This window comes from Heterodontus francisci, chromosome 8, assembly GCF_036365525.1.
Source record: "Heterodontus francisci isolate sHetFra1 chromosome 8, sHetFra1.hap1, whole genome shotgun sequence".
Classification (NCBI taxonomy): Eukaryota; Metazoa; Chordata; class Chondrichthyes; order Heterodontiformes; family Heterodontidae; genus Heterodontus; species Heterodontus francisci.
The window spans coordinates 108,286,722-108,302,630 of record NC_090378.1 but is presented as its reverse complement, the minus strand read 5'-3'; the positions used below and the strand labels follow the sequence as shown (position 1 = coordinate 108,302,630).

The following is a 15,909-nucleotide window of genomic DNA, read 5'->3' as shown; positions in this document are numbered from 1 at the left end:
CAGAGAGTAGGAATAAATGGATCATTCTTGCGTTAGCAGGCTTGACTAGTAGGGTACCGCAAGGATCAGTACTTGGGCCCCAGCTGTTCGCAATGTATATCAATGATTTGGATGCGGGGACCAAATGTAATATTTCTAAATTCACAGATGACACAATATTCGGTGGGAATGTGTGTTGTGAGGAAGATGCAAAGCAGCTTCAAGGGGATTTGGACAGACTTAGTGAGTGGGCAAGAACAAGGCAGATGGAATATAATGTGAAAAAATGTGAAGTTATCCATTTTGGTAGGAGGAACAGATGTGCAGTGTATTTCTTAAATGGTAACAGATTAGAAAGTGTAGATGTACGAAGGGACCTGGGTGTCCTCGTCACAATGGTTAGCACCGCAGCCTCACAGCTCCAGCGACCCGGGTTCAGTTCTGGGTACTGCCTGTGCGGAGTTTGCAAGTTCTCCCTGTGACCGCGTCGGTTTCCGCCGGGTGCTCCGGTTTCCTCCCACAGCCAAAGACTTGCAGGTTGATAAGTAAATTGGCCATATTAAATTGCCCCTAGTGTAGGTAGATGGTAGGAGAATGGTGGGGATATGGGATTAATGTAGCATTAGTATAAATGGGTGGATGTTGGTCGGCACAGACTCGGTGGGCCAAAGGGCCTGTTTCAGTGCTGTATCTCTAAATAAATAAAAAATTTAAAAAAAGAAAGCTAACATGCAGGTGCAGCAAACAATTAGGAAGGCTAATGGTATGTTAGTCTTTATCGCAAGAGGATTGGAGTAATGAAGTCTTGCTTCAATTGTATAGAACCTTGGTTAGACCGCATCTGGAGTAGCGTGTGCAGTTTTGGTCCCCTTACCATAGGAAGGATATTATTGCCATAGAGGGGGTGCAATGAAGGTTTACCAGACTTGTTCCCAAGATGGCGGGACTGTCCTATGGAGAGAGTTTGGGGAAACTGGGCCTGTATTTTCTAGAGTTTCGAAGAATGAGAGGTGATCTCATTGAAACTTACAAAATACTCAAAGGGATAGCCAGGGTAGATGCAGCTAAGATGTTTCCCCTGGTTGGGGAGTCTAGAACCAGGGGACACAATTTCAAAATAAGGGGGAAGCCACTTAGGACAGAGATGAGGAGAAATTTCGTTACTCAGAGGGTTATGAATCTTTGGAATTCTCTACCCCTGAGGGCTGTGGAAGTCAGTCATTGAATATGTTTAAAGTTGAGATTGACAGATTTCTAAATACCAATGACATAAAGGGATATGGGAATACTGCAGGAAAAAGGCATTGAAGTGGATGATCAGCCATAATCGTATTGAATGGCGGAGCAGGCTCAATGGCCTGAATGGCGTATTCCTGCTTCTATGTTCCTAACAAAAGATAATATATATTAGTTATATATTTACAGTAGATATTATACCAACTCCTCAAATGGAAAATAAAATGTCACAATCTATATGTTGTTAACCTTTTATTGATAACTTTTATATAGGCAGTTTTTTTCTTGATGTTCTTTCTAACTGAGGGAGCTAATAGGACAACCCTACCTTTTTTCTAAGATTCCAAATGACTCGACTCAACCTTATTCAGCTTATTGAACAACTTCAGTTCATTAAATAACCCTGAATATACTTGTTGGGATTTCCAGGAAAGTGTCAGCTACATTAAAAATAAGTGCCCATTACATATAAACGCGCAGGTCAAAAGTATGTGCTTGCTCGAGTCTAACTTAGCTCAACCTGCCAGTCTGTTACCCCTGTATTGTAGCCCTTCCAAGGCCAATATATCATTCCTGAGATTCTCAAACCTGAATGCTGTACTCTAGATGGGATCTGACCAAGGCTACAGCCAACTGAAGCATGACTTGCTCACTTGAATTCCAAGCCACTTGGGATAAACAACAACAACTTGCATTTATATAGCACCTTTAATGTATCCCAAGGCAATTTACAGGAGCGATATCAAACAAAATTTGACGCCAAACCGCAAAGGAGATATTAGAACAGGTGACCAAAAGCTTGGTCAAGGAGATAGGTTTTAAGGAATGTTTTAAAGGAGGAGAGAGGGAGAGATGCAGTTTAGAGGTTTCGGGAGGGAATTCCAAGCTTATAACCCAGGCAGCTGAACACTCCATTAGGCTTTTTGATTACTGATTTCAAGGAACGCCCCACAAGCTAAAACATAGCAGAAATAAAGAATTTTGGGCACAGAAGCTTTATTACAACAACACTTCTCAGTGCTTCATGTTCATATGGTATCTGTGTGCTACTTATTTCCCTACTTTTTCCACTAGCTGGGAACTGAAGAACTAGGGGGCGGCGGTCACAGTCTCAGAATAAGGGATAGGCCATTTGGTACTAAATCTTTGGAATTCTCAACCCCCAGAGAATTGTGCATGCTCACGTGTTAAATATATCCAAGACAGAGATCAATACATTCTTGGATACCAAGGGAATCAAGAGATCTGGGGATCTGCAGGAAGGTGGAATTGAGGTAGAAACTCAGCCATGATTCAACTGAATGGCAAAGCAGCCCAAAGCTGAATGGCTTACTCCTGCTTGTATTGCTTAGTTTTCAAAATAATCGTGATAGCATGAAAAACAGAAACAGACAGGAGATTTTGCTCAATAGAAGAGCTAGCAACAATCAATAAGGTTTTCCAAATGTGAAACAAAAATTTGTCTTAGTAAATAAATAATTTGTATGTTGCAAACACAAGCCCAAAGGGGAGTAGGATGAGAAATTTGTGGATAACTTCAATTCAAAGAACAACGCCTTTGCCAGTGAGTTACTCACTTGCTTCAAGAAATGCTGGAACCACTCAGCAAGTCTGGCAGCATCTGTGGAAAGAGAAGCAGAGTTAACGTTTCGGGTCAGTGACCCTTCTTCGGAACTGACAAATATTAAAAATGTCACAGGTTATAAGCAAGTGAGGTGGGGGTGGGGCAAGAGATAACAAAGGAGAAGGTGCAGATTGGACAAGGCCACATAGCTAACCAAAAGGTCATGGAGCAAAGGCAAACAATATGTTAATGGTGTGTTGAAAGACAAAGCATTAGTACAGAATAGGTGTTAACGGACTGAATATTGAACAGAAGCAAGAGCAAACATGAAAAAAAAAAGTGGGTAAGCAAACTGAACAAACTAAGATGAAATGAAATAAATGCAAAAAAAAAGGTTGTAAAAAATGTAAAAAAGAAAAAAAGAAGAAAAAAGAAATAACAACTAAAAATGAAAGTAAAATGGGGGGCTGTCATGCTCTGAAATTATTGAACTCAATGTTCAGTCCGGCAGGCTGTAGTGTGCCTAATCGGTAGATGAGATGCTGTTCCTCGAGCTTGCGTTGATGTTCACTGGAAGACTGCAGCAATCCCAGGACAGAGATGTGAGCATGAGAGCAGGGGGGAGTGTTGAAATGGCAAGCAACCGGAAGCTCAGGGTCCTGCTTGCGGACCGAGTGCAGGTGTTCCGCAAAAACGGCCACCCAGTCTGCGCTTGGTCTCCCCAATGTAAAGGAGACCACATTGTGAGCAGCGAATACAGTATACTACATTGAAAGAAATACAAGTAAATCGCTGCTTCACCTGAAAGGAGTATTTGGGGCCTGGGATAGTGAGGAGAGAGGAGGTAAATGGGCAGGTATTACACCTCCTGCGATTGCAGGGGAAGGTGCCATGGGATGGGGACGAGGGGGTGGGGGTAATGGAGGAGTGGACCAGGGTGTCACGGTCCCTTCAGAATGCTGACAGGGGAAGGGAGGGGCAGATGCGTTTGGTAGTGGCATCACGCTGGAGGTGGCGGAAATGGCGGAGGATGATCCTTTGGATATGGAGGCTGATGGGGTGGAAAGTGAGGACAAGGGGAACCCTGTCACGGTTCTGGGGGGGAGGGGAAGGGTTGAGGGCAGAGGTACGGAAATGGGCCGGACACGGTTGAGGGCCCTGTCAACAACAGTGGGGGGGAATCCTCGGTTGAGGAAAAAGGAGGTCATACCAGAAGCACTGTCATGGAAGGTAGCATCATCAGAGCAGATGCGTCGAAGACGGAGAAACTGGGAGAATGGAATGGAGTCCTTACAAGAGGTAGGGTGTGAAGAAGTGTAGTCAAGGTAGCTGTGGGAGTCGGTGGGCTTATCATTGGGACCAGGAAACTGGAAATTAGTTTTCTGGTCCCAACCGCCTCCTCTTCACTATGGACGTCCAATCGCTCTACACCTCCATCCCCCACCAGGATGGTTTGAGGGCTCTCCGCTTCTTCCTGGAACAGAGGCCCAACCAGTCCCCATCCACCACCACCCTCCTCCGCCTGGCTGAACTTGTTCTCACATTGAACAACTTCTCCTTCAACACGCACTTCCTTCAAGTAAAAGGTGTCGCTATGGGTACCCGCATGGGTCCTAGTTATGCCTGTCTTTTTGTGGGATATGTCGAGCATTCTTTGTTCCAGTGCTACTCAGGCTCCCTCCCTCAACTCTTTTTCCGGTACATTGATGACTGTATCGGTGCCGTTTCCTGCTCCCGCCCCGAACTGGAAAACTTTATCAACTTTGCTTCCAATTTCCACCCTTTTCTCACTTTTACATGATCCATCTCTGACACTTCCCTTCCCTTTCTCGACTTCACTGTCTCCATCTCTGGGGATAGGTTGTCTACTAATATCCATTATAAGCCCACCGACTCCCACAGCTACCTCGACTACACTTCTTCACACCCTACCTCCTGTAAGGACTCCATTTCATTCTCCCAGTTTCTCAGTCTTCGACGCATCTGCTCTGATGATGCTACCTTCCATGACAGTGCTTCTGGTATGACCTCCTTTTTCCTCAACCGAGGATTCCCCCCCATTGTTGTTGACAGGGCCCTCAACCGTGTCCGGCCCATTTCCCGTACCTCTGCCCTCAACCCTTCCCCTCCCCCCCTGAACCGTGACAGGGTTCCCCTTGTCCTCACTTTCCACCCCATCAGCCTCCATATCCAAAGGATCATCCTCCGCCATTTCCAACGTGATGCCACTACCAAACGCATCTGCCCCTCCCTTCCCGTCAGCATTCCGAAGGGACCGTTCCCTCCACGACACCCTGGTCCACTCCTCCATTACCCCCACCACCTCGTCCCCATCCCATGGCATCTTCCCCTGCAATCGCAGGAGGTGTAATACCTGCCCATTTACCTCCTCTCTCCTCACTATCCCAGGCCCCAAACACTCCTTTCAGGTGAAGCAGCGATTTACTTGTACTTCTTTCAATGTAGTATACTGTATTCGCTGCTCACAATGTGGTCGCCTCTACATTGGGGTGACCAAGCGCAGACTGGGTGGCCGTTTTGCGGAACACCTCCGCTCGGTCCGCAAGCAGGACCCTGAGCTTCCGGTTGCTTGCCATTTCAACACTCCCCCCTGCTCTCATGCTCACATCTCTGTCCTGGGATTGCTGCAGTCTTCCAGTGAACATCAACGCAAGCTCGAGGAACAGCATCTCATCTACCGATTAGGCACACTACAGCCTGAACACTACCGGACTGAACATTGAGTTCAATAATTTCAGAGCATGACAGCCCCCCATTTTACTTTCATTTTTAGTTGATTTTTCTTTTTTCTTCTTGTTTTCTTTTTTACATTTTTTACAACCTTTTTTGCATTTATTTCATTTCATCTTAGTTTGTTCAGTTTACTTACCCACTGTTTTTTTTCATGTTTGCACTTGCTGCTGTTCAATATTCAGTCCGTTAACACCTATTCTGTACTAATGCTTTGTCTTGCAACACACCATTAACATATTGTTTGCCTTTGCTCCATGACCTTTTGGTTAGCTATGTGGCCTTGTCCAATCTGCACCTTCTCCTTTGTTATCTCTTGCCCCACCCCCACCTCATTTGCTTATAACCTGTGACATTTTTAATATTTGTCAGTTCCGAAGAAGGGTCACTGACCCGAAACGTTAACTCTGCTTCTCTTTCCACAGATGCTGCCAGACCTGCTGAGTGGTTCCAGCATTTCTTGTTTTTATTTCAGATTTCCAGCATCCGCAGTATTTTGCTTTTATTACTCACTTTCTTAGTCATTTCCCCCCTTGTAGCATGAAGAAAAGTTCCAAAATCTAATACAGCACTGCCAAATCCAAGCAAAGTTGTTTTGTCAAAGAAAGGGATTTATTCTGCATGGTAGGCTTGCAAATATCATTTGGCAGAAATGTCCTCACAGGAGTTATTGTTTTTGGGGATTAGACTTGACTTTTAACAGGGGATCTCTTAGTGCTATTAAAGGCAATACCTTGAGAAGCCACCTAAATGCATGGTGATGGGTTTACGTAGTGTCAAGAAAACCCCATATGCCAAATGAGATTTATTAATTTCATCGGTTGGAAACTTACATTAGACTTTTAATGCAAAAATCCTACAAGTTAACTTTTAAAAAACTAGCTGCCAAGATGGACACCGCAATTTGCATTTGAAGTACCAGGAGATTGAACTGCAGACAGAAGTGTGAGAAGCCCTGAACCCAGAACAATGGCTTGCTCTGAGTAATTGAATTACCTAGGATTGCTTCATTAGCACGACAGTCAAGGCCATCCTGACACATTGACTTCGAAAGAGCAAACTCCTCCGTGTGCAAATATTGGCATCCTGGAATCTCTGGAGCCAATTCTGAAGCTTGCATCTCATTAAAAACAAAGAGGATTGAGAGAACCATGTGACTGTCCAACTCTGCAAAAATAGGAGTTTTGTTACACTCACAGAAGACAAGGAGTAACTGAGACTTCAGCAGCTGAGAAAGCTGCGTGCTTCCCTTTCTTCCCAGAAAACATCAAGTTTGAAAACCATCTGCGACTGTGGACCCTCCACGCCTACAAAATGCTACAGCCAGTGTTCAGGGGAAGAGAGCCACCTATAATTCTGCCTTCAAGAAAACCCTGAGAAAAGTAGGCCAACCACAAAGTGCACTTTGACCAGCAAAGACGTCAAGAATACAGCTTCAGCCGAGGACTACTTTATTTAAGTTCCATTTATTCTGGACTGTAATCCAACCACCAAATCTATTTTTCCCTCTCTATTTGTGTATGTGTGATTCTCATGTGAATGTGTGTGAGAGAATGTGTAGTGTTTTTTTTTAGTATTTTAAAATCGGGGTTAGAGTGTTAAGTATAATAAACTTACCTCTTTCTTGTTTAAACTCAAGAAAAACTGTCCAATTGGTTCTTTCATGATCATAGTAAAGGTAAAAAGGTAAAACACTCACAGAGGTGGTAAGCACAACCACTGTTTAAAAGGAATAAACCCTGTTGCGGTCAAATAAGAGGAAGGGCAAGAGAGGAGCCTGAGACCCCCTCCTCACCTGGCCATAAAAGTAGTATTACATTTATTATTTACAAATTCAATAAATTACTCAATACATTTTGTGTCTCCTCACCAAGTTGAAAGCTGTTGTATCCACATAATAGAATCTTCATTTTTTGAAATTTACTTGGACCAGAGAAGACAGAATAGTGATTTCTTGAACTAGATATACTAAAGAGAGTTCAGCACTGCTCCAACCTTAAATCAGACAATGTAAGATGTTAAAGGACTAAATCACCCAATGAATTCACATACTAATCAAGGGGTGTCCAACATCTGCTTCGACAGGCAATTTTCTACTTAAGGAACATATCACATGAAAAAAGAGCAGAGAGAGGAAACTTGGTTTGTGAAAGGCCATAGTAAGGTTCTGTGACAAATTTAAGGATTCGATGATTAGTCCTATCTTTCATATGTCTCCTCATAAACTTTGGCATTCACATGTGCTCCCGAAATGAATCACAATTAAATGACATATATTTCCTTTTGCTGTTAAGATTCTGAGTGGTGGCTTCTAGAAGCCATAAAATCAAATAAGCCCTGGCAGTAAATGCCGATTGTTGCAGTCTCTTTCAGCAACTAGAAAACACTTCCCTATATTGGGGCAGATGCCAAGTATACCAAAACCACAGAGGACTTCAAAAGGCAGATGGAGCCATGTTTTTCTTGGTCAATATGAAGCAACCATGAAGTTTTCATTTCCCTTGCTTTTGCCAGAAGGAAAGGAAAATAACACACACAAATCTCGAGATTTCATATCTTTCTTTATAAGGGTAGCATATATTTTTTGGCTGTTCTTTTCTACAGCAAAAAGATCTTTGGATATCCCCATTTTTGGAGCCTCATGTCTGCCATTTCCTGATGGAAAGCTGAATTCTAAACCTGGACACTATCCGGGTGAAAGGGTTTGTATATTGGGAATGTAATTATATCATAAAACCAAAGACAAGGACTAATGTCTTCCAAGATTAATCCTGGTATTAGTTTAAATTACTGGAATTACAGAAATTGTACTTGGGTACCAAAAGGTAAAAAGATTTCCAAAAGTATAATCTCCAGCAATCCCAGTTCAGTGGGTGATGATTCATTTTCAATGGAAAGGAAAATTGGGCAAATAGGACTGTGGGCGAGTGATACGCTCCGGGAGAATCCCACTTGGGTAGTGAAGGTGAAAATGACTCGCTCTATGTTTGACGTGCTGCATCTGAAGGAGTTCCACTTGATTAGACTGTCTAGGACATATTTTCCAAAGTAGCAACATTGATGTTGCATGCTGAGATGCCTTTGCAGATTTTATATTCTAATTATACACATCAAGGTCTGCTCCAAGTCTTAACAGTCTTATCGTGTGCTGCATTCCTAATCTTATTTAAAGGACTGAGATCCCAGCCATATATCTTTGATGCTGGAGAGGATGAACTGCCATAGGTAGGCCACCTTATCAAGTGCATTGGTCTCTATCATTCGTATTTCCACTGAATTCAGGAATCAAGAAACATTTTTTCTCTAGCCTGTCAATCAGAGCTGCAACATTCTAACTTAGATGGAAACAAACTTTTGGAAAACTGAAGTTACTGATGCAAGAAGCTGCTGTGAAGATTCCTACTCTCGCATCAACATTTCTAGCGTTCTTACAACATGAGTAGCCTAGTGTGAGTCAAGTGCAATTAGATGAAGAAGTTGAACTTCTATCACTTAGAAATGCAGACATATGATCTTGTCCAGGATTATATGGGTCCACTTGTAAAAAAAGACTTTTGGGGGCACTCCCCAATCCCATTGTGATAGTATTCCACACATATAAAAACTGTTCAAGCAAGTCTAGGTACTGCCCGAATTTACAAATCCGTTGTTAATAGTCGATATTCAAGTTCTGAAACATTCTCTCTTCCCGAGCTCGCAGATATAAAGGAACAAACTTACATTTATATTCAAACAGCCCAAAGTGTTTTACAGCCAATGAAGTGGAGTAATTGCTGTAATGGAAGAAAGGCCAATTTGCTCACAGCAAGGTCCCACAGACAACAAAGGGATAACAACCCGATAATCTGTTTTAATGAAGTTGGTTAAGGGATAAATTTGGCAACGACACCAGAGAGAGCTCCCCTGCTGTTCTTTAAAATAACACCACGGGATCTTTTATATTCACCTGACAGGGCCCCGGTTTAACATCGCATCTGAAAGACGTTTCCTCCAACATTGCAGCACTCGCTCAGTATTGCACTGGAGTGCCAGCCTAGATTTTGTGCTCTGGAGTGGGTCTTGAACCCACAACCTTCTGACTGAGGCGAGACTGCTACCTCTGAGCCATGGCTGACACCTGTCTGACAATATTACAGAATCTGATAATGTGCTGGGCTTCTAAAAATGCTGGCTATTAAAACCAATTCCAGGCCTAACTCTAACACATTTACCATCATATTACATGGGCATTTGGCAATTATTCTTTATGTAATTGCAATATTTAATAAAGTTTGCCTTACTATGCCAGGTTGCAAATTCTGGCAACTTTCAGCCAGTGACATTTAGAAAACAACTTTTTAAACTTTCCAATTTATCCTTGCAAGTCACCAACTTGGGCTGAGGTGTGGATTGACAGGCACCATCAGCCCTCTGGTGTCCTGTCCAAGTGGGCATTCTTCGTTATGAGCCAAGTGAATGTCAGCGGGCTATGCGAATGTGGAGAGGTTACTGTCACCAGCATATAGAGAGAAACGAAACATGCTTTACTAAGGGATCCATACAAATGTGTAATGATAAAGTGGCAAACAACTCTTTACCATAACCCAGGTCCTAGTGCTTGGTGTTCCTGTTAAGAACAGTGCTGTTATTAGTGCATAGTCTCCAAATTATCATTTCAGCAGAAAGCTGCATAATTAAGTCATGGACTGACTTTGGTTTTAAAGAGTCAAAAGTTGTTGAGGTGAAAAGCTTTAAACCCAAAATAGGAAACTATGCTACTTTCAGACAGTTGATCATGGTTCTTGCATTATTGCCCATTCATATGTGGAAAGGAGATGGCAAAAGAGATACCTTTAATGTGCATTTTCAACAGTGGCGCAGTGGTTAGCACCGCAGCCTCACAGCTCCAGGGACCCGGGTTCGATTCTGGGTACTGCCTGTGCGGAGTTTACAAGTTCTCCCTGTGTCTGAGTGGGTTTCCTCCGGGTGCTCCGGTTTCCTCTCACATGCCAAAGACTTGCAGGTTGATAGGTTAATTGGCCATTATAAATTGCCCCTAGTATAGGTAGGTGGTAGGGAAATATATAGGGACAGGTGGGGATGTGGTAGGAATATGGGATTAGTGTAGGATTAGTATAAATAGGTGGTTGATGGTCGGCACAGACTCGGTGGGCCGAAGGGGCCTGTTTCAGTGCTGTATCTCTAAACTAAACTAAACTAAAAACAACTAATTAAAAAAAAAGCATTTTGACAAAAGGAGGTCAATATGCTAACCAGAAGCTGCTTCTACTGGTACAATCTGGTTCAGCCTCAGCTAGTTGCCAGGGAGAAGGAAAGAGTCGGTGGTTAGGGAACGAAGTTTATAAGGGGAAACCAAAGATAATGGCTTCAGTCTTCCCAGTATTTAATTAGAGGAAATTTCTACGCATCCAGCAGTAGGATGCCGGACACGCAGTTTGATAATTTGGAGACAGTGGAGGGGTCGAGACAGGTATCAGAATACAGACACCTAAGCTAGGGAGCCTGGCTTTTGGAAAATGGATGCTGCACCAGTACACTGGCAGTAAAACATTGTGAAAGACAGAGAGATGTAGAAATTAGTTTGGAACGCGCAGAGAGCGGGTAGGATGCACAGATAGTGGTTCTGACCGCATGACAGTTAGTCTGACAGCAGAGAGCGTGATACTGTTCTGGCCACTTGATTCTCCATTCCTTGTTCTTGAACTTTCCCAATCTTAGCAAACTGGTTTTCCGTATCTCCTACCAATTCACTGTCACTTCTAATATCCCAGACTTTTATCCATCGTCAAAGAAAATTAATCTACTGCAGCAGCTAATTTTACAGCTACAATTACAGGCATCCAAGGTGGTAAATCTCTCATCAAAAATGGGATAATTAGCAAAGGACTGAAGTTCACACATAGGGGAACCCCCACTTTGATCTGTTACTGGGTTGGTTGGACATTTTTCAGGAAGACATTGTAATTTAAATTTCTCATAATATTTTGCTTTGGGCTCAGATTTCTTAGCATGAGATGCATCACTTGTAGATAAAAAAAAACTTCCGGAATTATGCGAAGAATGCTATCACGAGGCTAGTGAAAAAAAAATTCTTTTTAATCTTCCTCCCAGGGAAACAAGCAAGGTTTCACAACAAACTTTTTTTTAAAAGTATCAGACCTAAATGCATGCTATCTTTTAATGTCTATCTTTTCTGGTGTGTTTGCATGTGAGTGGGTGACGTTGCGAATATTTTCGAGTATTGTTCAATAAACATTTATCTTTTTTAAACCTATGAGAAAATCTGTCATTTGTCTGTTTATTGACCATTAAACGACTCAAGGGTTTAAACACTCTCCTAATAAGAATGCTGTCTTCAGTCAGTTGAGAGGTGAAAAAGGGAAACCACCTCTATAATTTCCCAGCTGTCCGTGACAATGGTAATAATGCATCCCAGGATGTTAGCAACATTCATATACTCAGATTGCACAATCCAAATTCAGCTCACAGAGTCCAAGGTGTAGGCAAAAATACCAACTCCATGCCCAGGCTTTTGTGAAAAGCTGAGGTCTTCGAATGAAAACTTTGGGACAACTCAATGGATACATTTATTTATTCCAAGTTCTCTAAATTTATTTTTTGAAAAGAGTTATTTAGATCCTTATTTTTAACATTACTGAGAAAATTCAGAAAACATTAAGAATTGTGGGAATCCGGTGGTCGGATTGTGCAATCAGAGTAATGAATTTGCATGAGCAAAACCCATGATAAATGTGGACATAAGAATTTATAAATGAAAACGTTGAGATAAAAAAGTGTGACAAAAACTGACAGGTGGAAGGCGACTGGTTCAGACTTAAAATGCACACAGATGTATGGATAGATAAGGAGGCATTACTGAAGCAGAAGTGTGACAAAATCAAGACATGGGAAGCAAGTGTGGCAACAAGCAGTGTGCATAGCTGCAAAACTTTTATCATTAGTGGATGTTCTGTACTATTGCTTGTGCCAGGTTAGAGGCTGCAGTGTCTCCCTCTGTTCTGTTGATGTTTTCTTCCTAGTTGTTGTCTCTTCTGCTTTCATACTTGTGTCTGTCTTCTCTTCTACAGCCAACTGGCAGGGGTGGGAAAGTGGCATTTAAAAGAGTAAGGAGCAGAGCCGAGCCATCAATGGGAGCCACAGTAGTCAGCTGCAACAGGTGGTGTAGAGGCAGAGCGAGAGATTCAGGTTAAAAAGTAAAGGAGCAAAAAGAAAAACCTAAAGGGAAGGATAATACAACCGAAACATAAAACTAAAAAATCTTGAATTTGAAAGCTCAAAATTAAGTGTGAAATTAATTTGTCAGGGTGGAAACATCAGTTGGAAAAGTCCATGGTGATGGCAGAGTTAAATTCACAGTCACCTGGTGGCCAGAGCTTGTAATTACAATCATAACTGTTGACATAGGAGATTTCGTTGCAAAACATAGAGACAGAAATTTATATTGGGAAAAGTTGACACAAAAATCGGACTATGATAACAAGGTAAGTAAGGTTTATAGACAGGGATTAATGTACAAGATTTAATAAATATTTGTACTTTTTCAGGATGAGCAGTTTGTTTCCAGCAATTTAATTGTTGCTGATCTCTGATCCCATCGGTCACTGACCATTAAAAATAATAAGCAGAAATCAGACCCTAACTCCACACCTAGTCGATCTTCTGTGCATTAATGCTGAACATTTATTATAGAACAAAATAGACTCCATGGACAAGATAAGCCCTGTTCTATTGAAAGTGAAAATAACATTGTTATTTTGTTCTAGGATTACAAGAATTAATTTATTTCTCATTTTGGAAAATAATTGGCACCTTGTGGCAGGTTTGAAGAGGGGAATGAAAAATATACAGTGAAGAGCCAGGGAACATGCAGCCATTATCCATGGGATTGCAAAATGCAAAACCCATTGATAAAAAAAAGCCAGATGCCCGTGCATGGAGCACTTCAAACCCTCATCATGGCTGAGCTCCAGATTTTCTCCCTGACTAACAAGGGTCTGAACCATCTGGTTAAAATAGATCTTTTTCATTTTAATTTATGGGCATTTTTGAAGGAAACTCATCTCATTCCTTCAGAGCACACCAAACTTGCGAGGGACTGGTGGGCGAAACAGCGGAGCCTCCTTTTTTAAAAATTTGTTTCATGGGATGTGGGTGTCACAGGCAAGGCCAGCATTTGTTGCCCATCCCTAATTGCCCTTGAGAAGGTGGTAGTGAACTGCCTTCTTGAACTGCTGCAGTCCATTTGGTGCGGGTACAGGCAGTGCTGTTGGGAAGGGAGATCCAGGATTTCGATTCAGCGACAGTGAAGGAGCAGCGATATATTTCCAAGTCAGGCTGGTGTGTGGCTTGGAAGGAACTTGCAGATGATGGGAGTTCCCACGTGTCTGCTGCCCTTGTCCTTCTAGGTGGAAGAGGGCGCAGGTTTAGACGGTGCTGTCGAAGGAGGCGTGGTGAGTTGCTGCATTGTATCTTGTATATGGTACACACTGCTGCCACTCTGCGTCAGTGGTGGAGGGAGTGGTTGTTTAAGGTGGTGGATGGGGTGCCGATCAAGCAGGTTTGTCCTGGCTGGTGTTAGAGTTGCACTCATCCAGACAAGTGGAAAGTTTTCCATCACATTCCTGACTTGCACCTTGTAGATGGTGGGCAGGTTTTGGGGAGTCAGGAGGTGGGTTACTCACCGCAGAATTCCCAGCCTCTGATTTGCTCTTGTAACCACAGCATTTATGTGGCTGCTCTAGTTCATTTCTGGTCAATGGTAACCCCCAGGATGTTGATAGTAGGGGATTCAGCAATGGTAATGCCGTTACTAATGTGGGTTAATTAAGGAAAGCCAGCCCAGATTCGTTAAGGGAAAATCATGTTTAACTGACTTGCTGGAGTTTTTTGAAGATGTAACAGAGAGGGTTGATGAGAGCAATTCTGTTGATGTGGTTTACATGGGCTTCCAAAAGGCAGGTGGTGGCATAGTGTAATGTCACTAGACTAGTAACCCAGAGCCCCAGGCTAATGTTCTAGGGATATGGGTTTGAACCCCACCACAGCAGATGGTGGAATTTGAATTCAATTAATAAATCTAGAATTAAAAGTTAGTCGAAAGGTGACCATGAAATCATTGTCGATTGTTCTAAAAACCCGTCTGGTTCACTTACGTCCTTTAGGGAAGGAAATCTGCTGTCCTTACTTGGTCTGGCCTATATGTGACTCTAGATCCACAGCAATGTGGTTGACTTTTAAATGGCCTAGCAAGCCACTCAGTTGTATCAAACAGCTACAAAGTCTAAGAAAGGGAATGAAAACGGACGGACCTAGGCACTGGAAACAACACTGGCAAACCCAGCCCTATCGACCCTACAAAGTCCTCCCTACTAACATCTGGGGGCTTGTTCCAAAATTGGGGGAGCTGTCCCACAGACTAGTCAAGCAGCAGCCTGTCAGAGCCATTCTCATGGAATCATACCTTACAGGCAATGTCCCAGACACCATCATCACCAACCAGAGGTGGTGACACAGTGGTATCCAGCTGGGAGGGAGTTGCCCTGGGAGTCCTCAACATTGATTCCAGACCCCATGAAGTCTCATGGCATCAGGTCAAACATGGGCAAGGAAACCTCCTGCTGATTACCACCTACAACCTCCCACCTCCCCTGCCTCGGCTTTTAAATCAGTGCTTCTCCATGTTGAACACCACTTGGAAGAAGCACTGAGGGTAGCAAGGGCACAGAATGTACTCTGGGTAGGGGACTTCAATGTCCATCACCAAGAGTGGCTTGGTAGCACCATGACTGACCGAGCTACCTGAGTCCTAAAGGACATAGCTGCTAGACTGGGTCTGTGGCGGGTGGTGAGGGAACCTACAAGAGGGGAAAACATACTTGACCTCGTCCTCACCAATCTACCTGTCACAGATGCATCTGTCCATGACAGTATTGGTAGGAGTGACCACCGCACAGTCCTTGTGGAGACAAAGACCCGTCTTCACATTGAGGATACTCACCATCGTGTTGTGTGGCATTACCACCTTGCGAAATGGGATAGATTTCCAACAGATCTAGCAACTCAAAACTGGGCATCCATGAGACTCTGTGGGCCATCAGCAGCAGAATTGTATTCAACCACAATCTGTAACATCATGGCCCGGCATCACCCTACTCTACCATTACCATCAAGCCAATGAAGAGTGCAGGAGGGCATGCAAGGAGCAGCACCAGGCATACCTAAAAATGAGGTATCAGACTGGTGAAGCTACAACACAGGACTACTTGCATGCTAAACAGCGGAAGAAGCATACAATAGAGAGAGCAAAGCAATCCCATAACCAACAGATCAGATCTAAGCTCTGCAGTCCTGCTACATCC

General features: G+C 43.1%; 1 protein-coding gene across 6 annotated transcripts in view; it reads right to left on the bottom strand.

The window, feature by feature from the left end:
• Positions 1 to 15,909, bottom strand: part of ralgps2 (Ral GEF with PH domain and SH3 binding motif 2) — a 556,829-nt gene that overhangs the window by 5,954 nt on the left and 534,966 nt on the right. For 4 of the 6 annotated variants that reach the window (XM_068037884.1, XM_068037881.1, XM_068037885.1 and 1 more), the window contains one exon: positions 2,793 to 2,836. The exons of the other annotated variants lie outside the window; for them this stretch is intronic. In XM_068037884.1, coding sequence (XP_067893985.1) covers positions 2,798 to 2,836 — 39 coding nt within the window. In that variant the 3' untranslated portion in view covers positions 2,793 to 2,797. The remainder of the gene's footprint in view (positions 1 to 2,792; positions 2,837 to 15,909) is intronic. 6 annotated transcript variants of the gene reach the window in all.